This window comes from Mesoplodon densirostris, chromosome 3, assembly GCF_025265405.1.
Source record: "Mesoplodon densirostris isolate mMesDen1 chromosome 3, mMesDen1 primary haplotype, whole genome shotgun sequence".
NCBI lineage: Eukaryota > Metazoa > Chordata > Mammalia > Artiodactyla > Ziphiidae > Mesoplodon > Mesoplodon densirostris.
This window is the reverse complement of record NC_082663.1, coordinates 111,437,544-111,455,363: the sequence shown is the minus strand read 5'-3', so window position 1 is coordinate 111,455,363 and position 17,820 is coordinate 111,437,544. Positions and strand designations below refer to the sequence as shown.

The following is a 17,820-nucleotide window of genomic DNA, read 5'->3' as shown; positions in this document are numbered from 1 at the left end:
AAAAAAAATCATAGTTTTGCCTCTAGCTTGAAAAAATAATGTATGTGTATATTTTTTGGTTCAAATTTTTTTTCCTTTATCTTTATTGCTCATGTATCTATACCAGGGAATGGCCTGAGGCAGGTATTCAAACATTTGTTGGTTAAATTAAAGAGAGTTACCTTGTAGTTGCTTTGACAAATCTTAAACTAGTATTCACATTTGTTGTCCCTAATTTAATTACTTACTGACATTTATTAATAACTGTTCAAAAACTCTAGCCCAGAAAGAAACAGACAAAAGCCTTTTCCACTAATATATTAGATCAAAGGACATCACTAAACATAACCACCATGGAATAGCATCTTGTGCTAGGAAAATTAGCTAAACTCTCCAGCCTCATCTGAATCTGTGTAGTTTCCTGGTTCTCTCTGGAGGTTGTGAATTCTGGTGTCTTCCGTTATGCCTGTATTTTCATGTGAGTCTGAATATATCTGTTAACCAAATAACTGAATTTTTTTAAAGCAACAGTCATCTTGTGTCTTGGTTTCTCTAATTTAGCAGCATGAATTCCTAAGTTGATTAGAAAATTGGGTATTGGATTCTAGATTTTATTGTATCTTTAAACTGTAGTCCTTGATGGTCACTAAACTAGAATTTCTGTTTTTTAACAGAACAATTACTGGAGTTTATGCACCAGCTTCCTGCTTTTGCAAACATGACCATGTCTGTAAGGAGAGAACTCTGCTCAGTGATGATTTTTGAAGTGGTGGAGCAGGCTGGAGCTATTATTCTTGAAGATGGGCAAGAGGTGGGTTAGCAAATAGATGTTACACATTACTTGGTTATAGCAGCTAATTTTTAGAATAATTTAATTTTCATAAACTTGTGCAGATCTTGACTTTTAAAATTTGTACAATTTTTTAAATGACTGCTGAGTTTGGGGTAGTTATAATTTCTGAAAATATAAGTTTGGTTTTGTTTTTGCTTTATTTTGTCTTAATTTTGATTTCCTGGCAGTGGACCTTGCACAGAATAGATGTTCAGTAATTAATATTCATTGGACCAAATTTGTTTTTACTTCTCAAATTAAATTATAAGACTTTTAAAAAATTTTCTTAATTATTGTTCTTTGTTTAGTTTATTAATTTATTTTTTTCTTATTAGTCATCCATTTTATACACATCAGTGTATACATTTCAATAATTATTGTTATATTAGTATATTTATAACATTATTATTAAAATGTTTTTCAAGTATATAATCTCCTTATCCCTTTTTTATATTATACAGTTTTTTTTAATGAAGGAAATATATTGGTACCTGTGCCTCCTAGTAGACTGCTGTCAGTTGAGACATTTATGTGGCAATTCTATTTTCAAAAATGCTTGGATGGCAACTTGCGGATGGGCGGAGGGAGGATTCAGAGGAATTGAAAAGTGTTACTGCTGTTAGGTAGCACTTCACTGGTTTTCTTATCAAACTGACAAAAATTAATGGTGAGATGTCAGTCAGTGCACACTGTCATATACTGCTAGTAGGAATATAAACAGTATTTCTGGAAAATCATTTAGAAATTTTTAACATGGGCTTCAAAGTATTAACAGCCTCTAACCCATTATTCCCCTTTTGAATGTCTTTCCTCCAGACACAATATAAAACTCAAAGAGTTATTGCCAAAAGATATTCATTGCAGGATATGTATAATAGTAAAAATTGGAAATGACCAAAATATATCCCCCCGAAAAAACAGTGGTTAACTAAATTATTATATAGCCACAGGTTATAATATTATATAGGTTTTCAAGTTATTTTAAAATACGATAGATATCTTTGAGGGCAGGGGCCTTAGCTCTAGCTTTGTCTACATCCTTTCTCCCTGTATCCTAGAAATCGTTTGGCACATAGGATATACTAAAAAAAAGTTTGATGAACAAATAAATATAGTATTAAATTTTTTTAAAAGGACAGGATAGTCTAAATAGTTCAACAGTATGAAATAATATAAACATGGGAGAAAAATACTAAACTTTTGATGACAACTGTATAAATAGTGGGATTTTGAATAACTTTACTTTTCCACAAATTTTGTCTTCTTATAATATTCCACAGTTCTGTCAGCAAAAATTCGTTGTGTGCCTACTTTGTGCTAGGTACACAGTGAGGATAGTGGTGGAAAACCCCAACACAACCCCTGTCCTCAAGTAATTTGTGTAATCCACAAATTCCACAATGAGTGTATTTTATATTTGAAATAACTAAAAAAGAAAAAACACAGTTTTGAAAAAATATTTCTTGTTGCCAGTAATTCTCCTTCAGAACTGATAATCCAGATTTCCCTTAAATCACATTAAAACTGATTCACATTAAAATAGAAAGTTTAGGCTAATAAAAGGGATACCACATGAGAACAAGTAGTCTTTCACTGATATACAATAGGCCTTAGAATATGTCTCCTTAGAGCATTAAATACTTTGGTATAAATTGAGAGCAGTATTTTCTTAACATCAGGAGAAATTTTCAATATTTTTTAAGATATGCCTTAAAATTCAGGCTTTTATTAGTTTTTCTGAATTAATCACTAGCTCCCTTTTTTTTTCTTTCTTTCTTTTGAATGTTTGCTATGTGCCAGACACTATTCTAATCACTTGGTTTGTATTAAACTTATTTTTAATGGACACAGAAGTCCTGTGATAGGTAATGTTGTTATGCCCATTTTAGCAGTAAAGAAACTGAAGCCTAGGAGGTTAAATAACTTGCCCAGAGTCACTCAGCTAGTCAGTGGCAGATTCTGGATTCAAATTCCAAGAGCTGGTGGTGTTTTTTTTTTTTTTTTTTTTTTGTATTAATGGGACTGTGCCGTTTGTAGCCTTTTATTATTTTATTTTATTTTATTTTTGGCTGCCTTGGGTCTTCATTGCTGCCCGTGGGCTTTCTCTAGTTGCAGTGAGCAGGGCTGCTCTTCGTTGCAGTGCACAGGAGTCTCACTGCGGTGGCTTCTCTTGTTGCGGAGCACAGGCTCTAGGCGCAGGGGCTTCAGGAGTTGTGGCTCACGGGCTCTAGAGCACAGGCTCAGTAGTTGTGGCACACGGGCTTAGTTGCTCCACAGCATGTGGGATCTTCCCGGACCAGGGCTTGAACCCATAGTCCCTTGCATTAGCAGGCGGATTCTTAGCCACTGCGCCACCAGGGAAGCCCAGAGCTGGTGGTCTTAACCATAACAGTTACTGAGAGTCCCTGATTTCATTTGGTGACTAAAAGAAGAAAGAGTAAAATAAACTTTAGTGGTTGGCTTAACAGGAATAGGGTGTTACTGACAGAGTATTTAGTAATATAATCAGATCTTCTTTTTTCTTTTTTAAATTATACAAGTTCTATATATTGATTGATTATTTTTCAAAGTTAACATGTAACCCTCTTTTCCCAAAGGTTCTTAAAGCCTATATTTTTCTCTATAGCTTGACTCATGGTATGTTATTTTAAACGGCACTGTAGAAATTAGTCATCCAGATGGAAAAGTTGAAAATCTCTTTATGGGAAATAGTTTTGGAATTACACCCACTCTGGATAAGCAGTACACGCATGGAGTTGTTCGGACTAAAGTAGACGATTGTCAGGTAAGCTTATCTCTGCTCGTGTACTCTTGTTTCTTGATTTTAAATGGCTGAGGTTTTTTTTCCTTCCCCAAAATAAAATAGCTTGATTTGAGAATTGGGAGTTTGAAAAGCTCACAGTTAATAGGAAACTAGATTTTATATCGGACTCATATTTGTGGAATTGAACAAACTATACATATTTTAAAGAGAATATATCTAATAAACGTTGGTTTGTTAAATTTCTATCTGATATTAGCCAGCTCAGTCTCTTTTTTTTTTTTTTTTAATAGAGGAGGAAGTAGGAACTTCTGAGTTGTTTGTTTCTAACTTACTCCTACTTCATGTTTTCTTTGCATAGTGTCAGTTTTGAGAGAAGTAGATGCTCACTTCTCCTTTTAGAGCAGAATTCAAATGGATTTAATTTCTTCGGTCTCTTTGTGCATGAATTATTTATTTTATCTTGATTTTTGTTAAGGAATGAAGGGGTGAAATAAAAAAGAACTTATGCCAATTGAGTTCTCACCTTTGTGCTCTGCCTTGGTGCATAGTGTTATATTTATGTATTATAGGTTCACTAATTGTCCCCATGTTGTTCTCGGACAGTTTGTCTGCATAGCCCAGCAGGATTATTGGAGAATTTTAAATCATGTGGAAAAAAATACCCATAAAGTTGAGGAAGAGGGAGAAATTGTTATGGTACATGAGCACCGTGAACTAGATCGCAGTGGAACCAGGAAAGGACACATTGTAATCAAGGTGGGTATTTTTAACTTATTTTTCTTATTATTGATAGAATAAAGCTTTCATCTTGCTTAAAAGATTTTGAACCACTTTTTGAGTAGTGCAAGATAATTCATTAACTTTGGGATCTAGTGTAAATTAATGTGTTAATTCTTTTGACTTTTTCTAAGTTGGTTTTTACACATTTTATTGAGGAAAGGTAACATTGCCATTTAATATCAGTATGGAAGGATATTATTTAGAATATACCAGTCAAAATTTTCCTTCTCAAATTTATTGTATGATCCATTGATAATGGGAATTAATTTCATCAAAGACAGCAATATTTAGAAACAAAACAGAAATTGAAAGGACTAACCGTAAATGCATAAAGAATCCTAGATGAGTGCTTACTAGATCTCTGTGGCATTGAAATAGACATTAACTTCTCTGAACCTCAATTTTCATATCTGAAAATGGAGATGCTATGGCAGGGCTTTATTAGGGCTAAATGTGGCAAATCAAAAGCCTTAGCATGCTATAGAATCTTAGTATTACTACCCATATTGTTTTCCCTTCTCTAATTCCCTCTCTCCCCTATTCCTTGGCCCCTTGCTTTCCACTCTCCCATCTCCCTGTCTCTTTAATGACATGTAGATGTAAAATAGAGCAATTCTAGTTGCAAGAGAGGAAGTAAATGCATGACCTTTTTTTCTTTTCAAGCAAGTCTTGGTTGCAAAATAAGTATATGTGTTATTTTTCATTATAAGTGCAGAAGCTTTATTTAACAATAAGAGGGACTGGTGTCAGATAAGATATTCCTCAGGAGTCAGGCTATTCCTCAACACTGTCTTTTTCTTTTCCTAAGTTGATGGGCGTAAGCTTTCTGTGTAGAAAAAAATGAGTATATATGTGGACTGCTATAGACTATCTTTTTATGAAGGCTCATGGTGAGCCTTATATTTTTATAATTTCTTTTTTCTTTTTTTTTTTTTTTTTTTTTTCGGTATGCGGGCCTCTCACTGTTGTGGCCTCCCCCGTCGCGGAGCACAGGCTCCGGACGCGCAGGCTCCGGACGCGCAGGCTCAGCGGCCATGGCTCACGGGCCCAGCCGCTCCGCGGCATATGGGATCCTCCCAGACCAGGGCACGAACCCGTATCCCCTGTATCGGCAGGCGGACTCTCAACCACTTGCGCCACCAGGGAGGCCCTCTTTTTTCTTTTTTTTACAAATTTATTTATTTATTTTCGGCTGCATTGGGTCTTTGTTGCTGCACACGTGCTTTTCTCTAGTTGAGGCGAGCAGGGGCTACTCTTTGTTGTGGTGGCTTCTCATTGCGGTGGCTTCTCTTGTTGTGGAGCACGGGCTCTAGGCTCACGGGCTTCAGTAGTTGTGGCACGCGGGCTCAGTAGTTGTGGCTTGCAGGTTCTAGAGCACAGGCTCAGTAGTTGTGGCACACGGGCTTAGTTGCTCCGCAGCATGTGGGATCTTCCTGGACCAGGGCTCAAACCCGTGTCTCCTACATTGGCAGGCGGATTCTTAACCACTGCACCACCAGGGAAGCCCTGTAATTTCAAACTTACAGAAGAGTTGCAAGAACAGTACAGAGAACACCCTGACTCAGATGCCCCCTATGTTAACATTTCACTGCATTTTCTCCATTATCATCAGTCTTTTTCAACCGTTTGAGAGCAATCTGCAAATGTGATGCCTCCTCACTCCTAAATGTTTCATGTGTATTTCCTAAAAGCAAGAACAGTCTCCTGTATAAACACCATAGAAACCTTCAAGTTAGGAAATGTACATTGATAAAGTAAAACCATTCAGTCCACAGATGCTATTTAGATTTTCACCAACTATCCCAACAATGGCTCTTTTTTCCTTTTTGGTTCAGAATCTCATCCAGGCACACAGTTGCATTTAGTTGTCATGTCACTTAAGTCTACACCAGGAACAGTCTTTCCCTATTCACGTTCTCAGCAGTTTTAAAGAATACAGCCCTTATAGTCTGTAGTATGACCCTCAGACGAGATCTATCCAGTGTTGCCTCATGCCCAGACTACAGTCATGCTTTCCAGGCAGGAATTCCACAGAAATAATGTTGTGCTCTTCTCAGTGCATCATTTCAGGGAGCGTACAATGTCAACCTATCTCACCACCAATGAAGTTAACCTTAGTCACCTGGTCCTCTTGGTGTCTGTCTGGCAAGTTTCTTCACTTAAAGCCACCATTTTACCCTTTGTAATTGATGAGCATTTGGAGCATTGATGTTCTGGGATAGTGTCAGTACGTCTTACAAACCTCTATCCACCAGTCTTTACTTCGATTGACTACTCCTGCCTGTAATGGTGATTTTCTATTTCCATTATTTCTTCTACATTTATTGTCATTCTACTGTAAGAATGAGCATTCTCCCCTCTTTTTTTTTTTTTTTTGTGGTACGCGGGCCTCTCACTGTTGTGGCCTCTCCCATTGCGGAGCACAGGCTCTGGACGCGCAGGCTCAGCGGCCATGGCTCACGGGCCCAGCCGCTCCACGGCATGTGGGATCCTCCCAACCGGGGCACGAACCCACATCCCCTGCATCGGCAGGCAGACCCTCAACCACTGCGCCACCAGGGAAGCCCCTCCCCTCTTTAATTATATTGTTATGGTGTCATGTATTGTATTCCCTTACCATCAGTGTTGTTCTGATCGTCAGATTGTCCCAGATTTGGCCAGTGGGGCTCTCTTAAGGCTGATTCCTGTATCCTTTTGACATCTCCCCATCATTTTTTGAGAGCTTCATTATTATCTGACAAAATGAAATGTTCCAGGCTCATCTTTTACTGCTCCTGCTTTGGAATCAGACATTTCTCCAGAGAGCCCTGGATCCTTCTAGTAGAGAACAGCATTAAAAAACCAAGATCTGGGCACTCTATTCACTGCTACTGTGGTGTCATTGCTTCTAGAACTTTTCATCAGACAGAGGTCGGAAATATATGTATTTATTTACTATAAATTCATACACACCTATATCTTCTTATATCTCTCTGTCTATTGATAACAGTCAAGAGTTCATACCAGTACTCCCAGTTCCAGTACTATACCACAAAGTTTTTGGTAGCCTTTTCCTTCCCCTACTTGTAAATACTTTATCCAACAGTGGCTCTTGTTATACTCTGTATATTTACTTATTTGCTCATTATAACCAACGTCTACCATGCCAGCCATCTCCTTCACCTGCCCACTCTGCATACCCTGTCACCCAGCATCCACCTTATTAGATGCTAGTGAGCAGTTTGGTAACATGCCTCTGCATGACAATGGGACTTGTCTTTTTTTTTTAAGATTTATTTATTATTTATTTATTTTATTTATTTTTGGCTGCGTCGGGTCTTAATTGCGGCACGTGGTATCTTCTTGTGGTGCACGGACCTCTCTCTAGTTGTGGCGTGCGGGTTTTCTCTTCTCTAGTTGTGGCGCACAGGCTCCAGCACACGTGGGCTCTGTAGTTTGTGGCACGTGGGCTCGCTAGCTGAGGTGTGCAAGCTCAGTAGTTGTGGTGCACGGGCTTAGTTGCCAGGAGGTATATGGGGTCTTAATTCCCTAACCAGGGATCAAACTCGAGTCTCCTGCATTGTAAGGTGGATTCTTTACTACTGAACCACCAGGGAAGTCCCAGGGACTTGTCTTTAAATACAGTTTTGAATCTATGGCCTAGTCTCCACAGAGATCCTGCCTCAGTGATTTAGCTAATCAGAATAATGGCCTTTCTTTAACATGTTGATCATTTCCACACCTGACTTAGCTATATATGATCTAAGAACCGCATTTAAGTGAACTCAGATTGTGATTTGCCTTAATGATAGACCCAATTTGGTATTCTTGGAGTGTTTTGGAGGGTGGGAGAATAGGAATGACCTGTGGTTGTCTTGTCCCTTAAATAGGTAATTCAAAGAGCCTTTCCTCTGACTTCCTTCTAGAGAAATGATTTACATATCTTATTAGCAGTGGGGTACCCTTTTTTATTCTTTAATAAATTCTTAAATAAGAACACTTAGTATTAATCTGTGTTTGCCATGCAATAATTCTGGCCAGTGAAATTCTTTGGATGAATACAACAAATTGAAATTTGAGGTTATGGGCAACAGTTGGTTTTTATATTTGGCTTAACATCTGGTTTATTTCTGTATTTGTTTTGTGTACCCATTTTTGAAAATGCTGCTAAGGTAATAAAGTTTAACATTGATTCAGAAGCTCAAGAAGGAGCAGTAGATAAATGTTGTTTGCATTCCTTTTTATAAATTGGGAAACAGACAAGGAGTTAAGCTCTGAGTTAATGTAAAAGCTATCTATAGAACTTCTGGTTCCTCTGGTGAACTAGAATGAAGAAACCATAGAAGAGGAAACCTCTATTCCCGGAAGTAACAACAATAAAACAAGCTATCTTGAGCTGCTATGTTGTTCCTATAGCCTGGGACAGAAGAGAATTTAAGGATGATTAAATTTGGAAGAAAACTTTATTTATTTACTTCTTTAATTTAACTCTTACCTCTTCCTTCTCTTTACTCGCAACAGTCATTACATTATCCCCCCATTCCTATGATGAAATGCCAATAAAAACAGCTACGGCCGAGTAAATGCTGTTGTGCATGTTTATTCCTCTGCCTTTTCTCTCTCTCAACCTCTGGGTGATGGTGGACTACAACCTAGAGAGACTACCTACTCCCAGTGCTGAGGGTTTTAAAGGTGAAACTTTACTTCAAGGACTTTGTAATAGAGTGGCTACAAAAGGAAGTAATCAATAGGAGTTCTTTGGTTCCTGAGCTACTTGTTTATTTTCTAATTCTTCCTATATTTTTCTTTTTTAGGCAACACCTGAGCGTCTCATCATGCATTTAATAGAAGAGCATTCCATTGTGGACCCAACTTATATAGAAGATTTCCTATTAACATATAGAACATTTCTTGAAAGTCCTTTGGATGTTGGGACCAAACTATTGGAATGGTTTAAAATTGACAGCTTAAGGGATAAGGTTGGTTTTATAATTATAAAAGGCATGAAAGTGATTTTAATTTTTAAATTTTATTCCCCCAAAACCTTTTGCAACTGACAAATTAAATGTTTATTTTGATAAGATTCAATTTGCCTAAAAAGTTAGTCAATCAGTATAGACATATCTCTGCTTGGTTACTTTTATGACAGAATAAAATGCTAAAAGTGGATATTTTGCCTTTTAAAAGGCAAAAACTGAAAGCAGGCTGTGGTGTAGCTATAAATTCAGAAGATGGATGATAATATTTTTATACTTTATCAAAATACTTGGTGGTTACTGAGGAGATCAGTAAAACATTTAAAAGACATTTAATAGTTTAGAAAGAATATTCACCAAGTAAATTTTTTCAAGAGGGCTTAGAAACAATCTAAAAAGAATTAGAAATACATTGATTTTTTTTTTCTTTCTTTTTTTTTTTTTTTTTTTTTCCTGTACGCGGGCCTCTCACTGTTGTGGCCTCTCCCGTTGCGGAGCACAGGCTCCGGATGCGCAGGCTCAGCGGCCATGGCTCACGGGCCCAGCCGCTCCGCAGCATGTGGGATCTTCCCAGACCGGGGCACGAACCCATGTCTCCTGCATTGGCAGGCGGACTCTCAACCACTGTGCCACCAGGGAAGCCCAGAAATACATTGATTTTTGAGTTAAAGACTTTATAATCATTTTAAAACAGTTTATCTTTTTGACCTTAATTTATCACTGCTGTAACTTATTTTAGTCTACCTTTGAGTTTTGTTGTTGTTTTTTTTGCATTAAACATTGTTTGCTGTTATAAATAGATTATCTTACCTTATTTTATGGGGTGTTTGTACTTCTCATGGAAAGAATAGTGATACCTCAGCTACTGGTACATTACTACCAGTAAACCACCTCAGTAACAGGTAGGAAGTTAGTCATTTTAAGGAAAATAAAAGTAGGCCCATAATAATTAATAATAATTGCCTGGTGTATCTTTCTGGGTTATACTTCAAGGGAAATAAGTTAGATGTAGTTGGACTGTGGAATTCTATCGTCTAGGAAACTCAAGTGTCCAAAACTACAGGCTTGCCTTCCCCCTGATTTTGAAATTATATATAGTTACTTAGGTTGCTGAGGAAATAAAGGCATGCTAGAGAATGAACAAAAATATGATTTAGGGACAACTAAATATTCATGTGTAAAAAATGAAGTTTGACGTTTATACCATATTCAGTATTAACTCAAAATGGATCAGAGACCTAATATTAGAGCTAAAACTATAATACTCTTCAAAGAAAAGAAAGGGTGAAAAAAAATCATGACCTTGGATTAGGCAGTGGTTTCTTAGGTATGATACCCAAAGCACAACCTTGAACAATGGAAAAAATAGATATATTGAACTTCATCAAAATTAAAACCTTTTCTACATTAAAGGTACTATCAGGAAAAACAGGACAACACATGGAATAGGAGAATATATTTGCAAATCATATGTCTGATAAGGGTCTAGTATCCAGAATGTATAAAGAACTCTTACAACTCAACACCAAAAAGACAATACAATTTAAAATGGACAAAGGACTTGAATAGACACTTCTCCCAAGAAGATATGTAAATGACCAGCAATCACATGAAAAAGATGTTCAATGTCATTAGGGAAATTGCAAATCAAAACCACAGTGATGGTTTTGATCACTTCACACCTACTAAGATGACTTAAAAAAAGGAAAGGAAGTAACAAGCATTTTAAGGGTGTTGATGTGGAGAAAATGGAATTCCCATACTTGCTTATAGTAATGTAAAATGGTGTAGCTGCTGTGGAAAACAGCTTAGCGGTTCTTCAAAAAATTAAACATAGGGCTTCCCTGGTGGTGCAGTGGTTGAGAGTCCGCCTGCCAATGCAGGGGACACGGGTTCGTGCCCCGGTCCGGGAAGATCCCACATGCCGCGGAGCGGCTGGGCCCGTGAGCCATGGCCGCTGAGCCTGCGCGTCCGGAGCCTGCGCTCCACAAAGGGACAGGCCACAACAGTGAGAGGCCCGCATACCACAAAAAAAAAAAAAAAAAAAGTTAAACATAGAATTATCGTATAACACAGTAGTTCTACTCCTGAAGCATATATCCAGAAGAGCTAATAGGTGTGCAAACAAGTTTGTAAGCAGTGTTCATACCAGCGCTATTGATGATGGCCAAAAAGTGGAAACAACCCAAATGTCCATCAACTGATGAATGGATAAACAAAATATGGTATACCATATAATGAAATATTATTCAGCCATTCAAAAAAATGAAATACTGATACATGCTGCAACATGCATAAACCTTGAAAATATTATGGTAAGACAAAGAAGCCAGTCTTAAAAGATCACATATTGTATGAGGTATCCAGGTAGACAAATCACAGAGACAGAAAAGCAAGTAAGTAGTGGCTGTTAGGGGCTGGAAGAAGGGTAGAATGGGAGGTGACTGCTTATTGGGAATGGGGTTTTCTTTTGGGGTGATGAAAATGTTCTAGAACTAATAGTGGGGACGGTTGTACACAATTGTGAATGTGCTAAATGCCACTGAATTGTACACTTTAAAGTGGTTAAAATGGTGGATTTTATGTATATTTTACCACAATTTTAAAAGTATATGACTTAAATTACTTACATTGTTAGGCACTTCTTTTTTTCCTTTTTTTTTTTTTTTTAGATTTTGGAAAATTCTCTGGCTTATTTCTTTTGATCTTATTTTGGCTCCTGTGTCTTTTCTTAATATTCAGAAGCTTTTTATTATTATTAATATTTATTGGAGTGTAGTTGCTTTACAATGTTGTATTTCTGCTGTACAGCAAAGTGAATCAGGCATATGTGTACATATATCCCCTCTTTTTTGGATTTCCTTTGCATTTAGGTCACCACAAAGCACTGAGTAGAGTTCCCTGTAGACACATTATTTAATTCAACCTCCATTTGTTAGTTTTTAACTTTTCTGTTAATCTGTGGCACAAAGTAATAAATCAGTTCACAACTTTGAAAATATACAGTATTTACGAAGGAAGTTTCAGATTTTTATTATAATTTTGGTGAAACATGTTATCAGCTAAAGAAACACTTTTGACATTTGCCTGCTCTTGGTAGCCTGCGGGTTAAGATACTGTCCAAAATATACATCCCATGTACTTCTTACATGTTAGTATACAGGCTTGTTTTTTCAGTGAAGGTAGAGTCTTGGCTTTCTCTGTTACTTGTGTACGTAAGGAAGCAAAAGCTCAAACTAAAACATGCCTCTCTGTTAGAATGAGCCTTTTGTGGGTGAGCAGGTGGGCAAAGGGATTAGCCATAAAACTCAATTCCCCCTGGGTTTAAGACATGCTTTTGGAAGCTACTTTTGCAGAAAGAATGCCTCTCGTATAATCGTATGCTGCCTCTTCCATGTTTCCGCAGGTAACACGGATTGTATTATTATGGGTAAATAATCATTTTAATGATTTTGAAGGTGATCCTGCTATGACTCGATTTCTGGAGGAATTTGAAAAAAATCTGGAAGATACAGTAAGGCTCAGAAGAATTTTATCTTCTTCAGAGTTTAGGGATTTTTACCAACCTCTCACCCCACCCCCGAAGAATAGCAACTCAGAACAGCTTTCATCTTCTCCTGTGTCTTGATTGCCTGTTCTGAGAACTTCTAAATCTGTATTCTAGACTTCTGTTCATCCTCTGCTACTTCAGCCCAAACAAAAATCATGCTTCTTCCACAGTCTTCACTGATTTAGGCATACAAATACACATACTTTATCAGATCTACTTTAGACTTTCTAAGTCTCCCTTCTGCATGTGATTTCACTTGTTATTAATATACAACACCTATGATTAATACCCTCAAGGTCTTCTTAACTTTCATGGTAGCTATTTATAAATCCATTTTATTCTCCCTGTTAGATATAAAACTTTGAACTACAACTGGTTTGTCTGCTCCAAGAAACTTGAAATTTTAGGAAGTAAATAATAATGCAGCTCAGGAGTCAGATTGCCTGAATTAACATTCAGACTTCACCACTTGGTGCATATGTGAACTTGGACAAGTTGTCCAACCTTATATGCCTCAGTTGTCTTATTTTATAGACAGTAGCCTCTAGATTGTTGAGATTGTTGTGAGGATTTTAGTGAGTTAATAAACATAAGAATCTGCCGGCAAAACCTGGCACATAGCAAATTTTCAAGAACCATTGTTATTACTCATATAGTACAAGTGGATTAAGTTGAATAAAGAGGGGGAAATTGGCAGATTTTTTTGTGCCTTTACTTACCTCTTGGTTCCTGTAGCCTTTTCAGCAGCACATCTGCTCTATGTGAAATGGGGGGAATGAACAGGGAACTTGATTAAGAGATCCATAGAGGCTCTTCCAGTGCTGGCTATGTAAATATTCAAGGGGCTTATGGAAAATAGAAACTGCCTTACAATCATGGGATTTTTTTCCGCAGTAATCGAGTCAGTCATCAAGTATTTATTGAATTCTACTTTATACTCCAAGCTGTTATATAGGATCACAACAGGTGTAAGACTTGGTTCCTACCCTGAAAAAAATTTAGCTTGTTATAGACATGAGATTTACTTAGTACACTATTTGAGAATAGTTAAATATTAAACTGATATTAGAACCTGAAAGTTAGAATATTACGAAGTTTAAGGAAGATCTAAAATCATATAGGAAGATCTAAAATAATATAAGAATAATATTTCTAGAAGAGATGGAGACTTGAATGTGTCTTTGAATGTTAGACAATGTTGGGAAGGTGGTTCAGGTCCTTTAAGGTTTTATATAAAGGTTTAAAAAGATTCTGGTTTTGTGTAACAGCCAGGAGATAAGCAAGATGGTAATAACAGATTGTGTATTAGTAAGGTTCAGAAAATGAAGAAGAAATTTTTTTTGTCATCCCTCTCTAAATGAGACATCACTTTGAAATCTTTTCTAACCTTTTCTAGAAACTTTTAAAAAATCATATTAAGAGATCTTATTCTTGAGAGTGCTCTAGGGTGGAATGTTTCCCTCCTTCAGTTTTATTTACCCCTATTTATATATTCTTTATTTCCTCTATATTTTAGATATAGCTCTAATTCTAATAATTTTAGGTGATTTTTAAAAGCCTATAGGAATAAATATATTCACTTATATATACCTTACCCCTTTCTACTTTCTAGAAAATGAATGGTCATCTCCGGTTATTGAATATTGCCTGTGCTGCAAAGGCTAAGTGGAGACAGGTTGTGCTGCAAAAGGCTTCCCGGGAGTCCCCTCTGCATTTCAGCCTAAATGGAGGAAGTGAGAAGGCATTTGGTATTTTTGTTGAAGGTGTAGAACCTGGTAGCAAAGCTGCTGATGCAGGACTGAAACGTGGTGATCAGGTAAGTAAATAACAACCACTTAAAGCCTTTTTATAAGTAATAGGTGTGCTTCTTTTTTCCTCATCTGATATTTCTTCAAGTAAGCATGGTAAATTTTAGGAAGTATTTTTAAGCTTCTTTTTAGAGGTAGTATTTTTTAAATCGTTTATTTTAAAAATGTCTTTGTCATATATGCATTCCTTTTAATGGTGAATTTGATATAGTACGTCCAGAAACAGCATGGTAGTCTGGCCACTATCAACCTGAATGGTCTTGCATATCCTCCAAGGATTAGGACCTCTATCAGTTGGCAACTTCACAGTATTCCAGAAAGGTCCATATGAGAATTAGCACCCTACCCTTGCATGTTGTAAAGGAGTAAGCACTTCTATCCCTACTGTAAGTGGCCTAAGATTACCACAAATGATGGTTTTGGTCTAAATAATGTTAATATGGTAACAGAACTACATCCATAAGCAGAGTGAGCTGGCTGAGGGACTAGGAAAAGGAAGGAGACACTGGGAGTAAGTTGATAGGGATTTATTCTCTCCATGTAGGCATTAGTTAACTATAGAACAATATATTTCAAAAATGAGATTATGGACAGCCTTTTTACTAAAAAATACAATTCCTAGATCCACCTCAGTCTTAGTAATCATATTAATCACATTCTGCAGAGATGAAGACTGGAAATCTGTATTTTGAACAAAGCTCTCTAGATAATTCTCATGCACACCGAAGAGTCTAGATAATTCTCATGTACACCAAAGAGTGGTTTTTCATCTAGCTGAATCACTTGGGAAGCTGAATTTGTTCCACTTAAAAATTTTGGTTTGTTCATACGTTCATTTAGAATGTGACTTTATTTTACTTTTAACCAAACCATACTGTCATTTTTTTAAATTAAGAGGGCATTCACAGGGACTTCCCTGGTGGTTCAGTGGGTAAGAGTCCATGCTTCCACTGCAGCGGGCACAGGTTCGATCCCTGGTCAAGGAACTAAGATCCCGCATGCCACGAGGCCAACAAAAAGAGCGCATTCACATTATGAAAAGGTCTACACTTCAGGATGGTGGCTCTCAACCAGCAGTAATTTTGTCACCCAGGAGACATTTGGTGATGTCTGGAGTTATTTTTGATTGTCATGACTTGGGAATTACTGTTGGCATCTAGTGGACAGAGGCCAGGGATACTGCTAAAGAGCCTACAACATCCCGTGACAAAGCAGCCACCACAACAGAGTTATCCAGACCAAATATTAATAGTGCAAGGGGTTAAGAAACTCTCACATAATAAGTAAAATGTATATCGTAATAAAATATTTTAAAATTTAGAAAATGATGTAATTTTAGAAAAGAAACTCTGATACAAAGTTTTAACGATACCCTTCTTCCCCTAAGGGAGTTTTATAGAATAGAGATTTCTGGACCTTACTCAGACTACTCATTAAGAATATCTAGTAGCAAGGAACCTGGAGTCATTATATTTATTGTTCTGGTATTTTTTGGTAAACATATTTAAGAATCTCGTTCTTCACAGGAAGAAAAAAAAAAAAAAGAAAAATCCAGTGATTTCATTCCTGACAGAGGAGAGAAATTTATCATGTTTTTACTTCTTCCCTCAGTCCTCCCAAGTATGGTTGAAATTATCTGAGATTTTAGATCTAGATTATAAGTCATTTTTTAACATTATGGATGTTCTCTTTTAAGAGTACTTTGACATTTGCATTAAGTTTCATAAGCTTATTATTAACAATCATTTAGATATTTGCACCTGCCTTACTGATTTCATTGATCACCTCCACTTCATCTATGCCCATATGTCCCCATTATTTTATCTCACGATTGTCTTATAATACTTCTAGTACCTTTTCTAGTACTTTTTTCAAAAAGGGTAAATGAGTAGTATAACTTGATGTGTCCTTACATGTCTTGATGATACTTTTTTGTTCAATGGAGTGTAAAAATCTTTTATCACAGTCATTCTTCCCTCAGAACATTGAAGTCACAGAAAAGTATCACATCACTTAGTGTGGCCCAAAAGAAGTGCAAACCATCCTTTATTTTTCTTTTCTAGGTACTGCTGGTTCTCCTCCCCCCACCCCAACTCCCACAGTGATCCTTATAGAGTCTTTGTTCTAAGTCTTTGGAATTCAGAATTTTCATGGGATCTTTTTTTTTTTTTAATCTCTTTATTTATTTATTTTTTTGCCTGGTACTAGATGATCCATTTCAGTATGTAGACTGAAGACTTTTTTGAACTCTGGGGATTTTACTTCTGTGGTTTTTTTTTTTCTTTTTCTTTTCCTAATATTTTGTTTCTCACTGTTTTTTATCCTTTTGAAATCTTCGTGTCAATCCTTGAGATCTGTCCTCTGTGCTGCCTTTTTTTTCTCATTGTGTTTATCTCTTTATCCTTTTTCCTTGGAATTAGCACTTTTTGAATAAGCTTCCTGATGATTCTGAGGTGTAGCCAAGTTTGTGAAGCCCTGATGTGAGTGATCAGCAGTGTCAAATGGAACAAGACCCCATCACAGTTGTGCTTGTGGCTTTTTTTTTTTTTTTTTGCGGTACGTGGGCCTCTCGCTGTTGTGGCCTCTCCCGTAGCGGAGCACAGGCTCCAGACTTGCAGGCTCAGCGGCCACGGCTCACGGACCCAGCCGCTCCGCGGCATGTGGGACCTTCCCGGACCGGGGCATGAACCTGTGTCCCCTGCAATGGCAGGCGGACTCTCAACCACTGTGCCACCAGGGAAGCCCTGCTTGTTGCTTTTTGATTGCCTGATTCAGTCAGCGGCAGGAAATGATATTAGATGTATTTACCACTTGTAAATGAATTTATCTCTCTTTCAAATGCAGTAAATTTGCATTTAGAATACTTCACTAAAATTTGTACATACACACACAGGTGATAATTTTTATGAGCTGATCTGACACAATTAAAATTTTTCCTTCATATATAAAGCATTATGTTTAAAAAAAATCTTTTTTCTAGTATGATCCCAGAGGGAATGAACTTTTTTTTTTTTTTTAATTGCAGTACACAGGCGTCTCACTGTTGTGGCCTCTCCCATTGCGGAGCACAGGCTCAGCGGCCATGGCTCACGGGCCCAGCCGCTCTGCGGCATGTGGGATCTTCCCGGACCGGGGTATGAACCCGTGTCCCC

At 37.2% G+C, this 17,820-nt stretch overlaps 1 protein-coding gene across 5 annotated transcripts in view; it reads left to right on the top strand.

Moving 5' to 3' along the window:
* RAPGEF6 (Rap guanine nucleotide exchange factor 6) overlaps positions 1-17,820 on the top strand; it is a 228,136-nt gene that overhangs the window by 140,926 nt on the left and 69,390 nt on the right. For all 5 annotated transcript variants that reach the window (XM_060093317.1, XM_060093318.1, XM_060093316.1 and 2 more), the window contains 6 exons: positions 654-790; positions 3,438-3,596; positions 4,179-4,331; positions 9,149-9,313; positions 12,717-12,824; positions 14,473-14,676. In XM_060093317.1, coding sequence (XP_059949300.1) covers positions 654-790; positions 3,438-3,596; positions 4,179-4,331; positions 9,149-9,313; positions 12,717-12,824; positions 14,473-14,676 — 926 coding nt within the window. The remainder of the gene's footprint in view (positions 1-653; positions 791-3,437; positions 3,597-4,178; positions 4,332-9,148; positions 9,314-12,716; positions 12,825-14,472; positions 14,677-17,820) is intronic.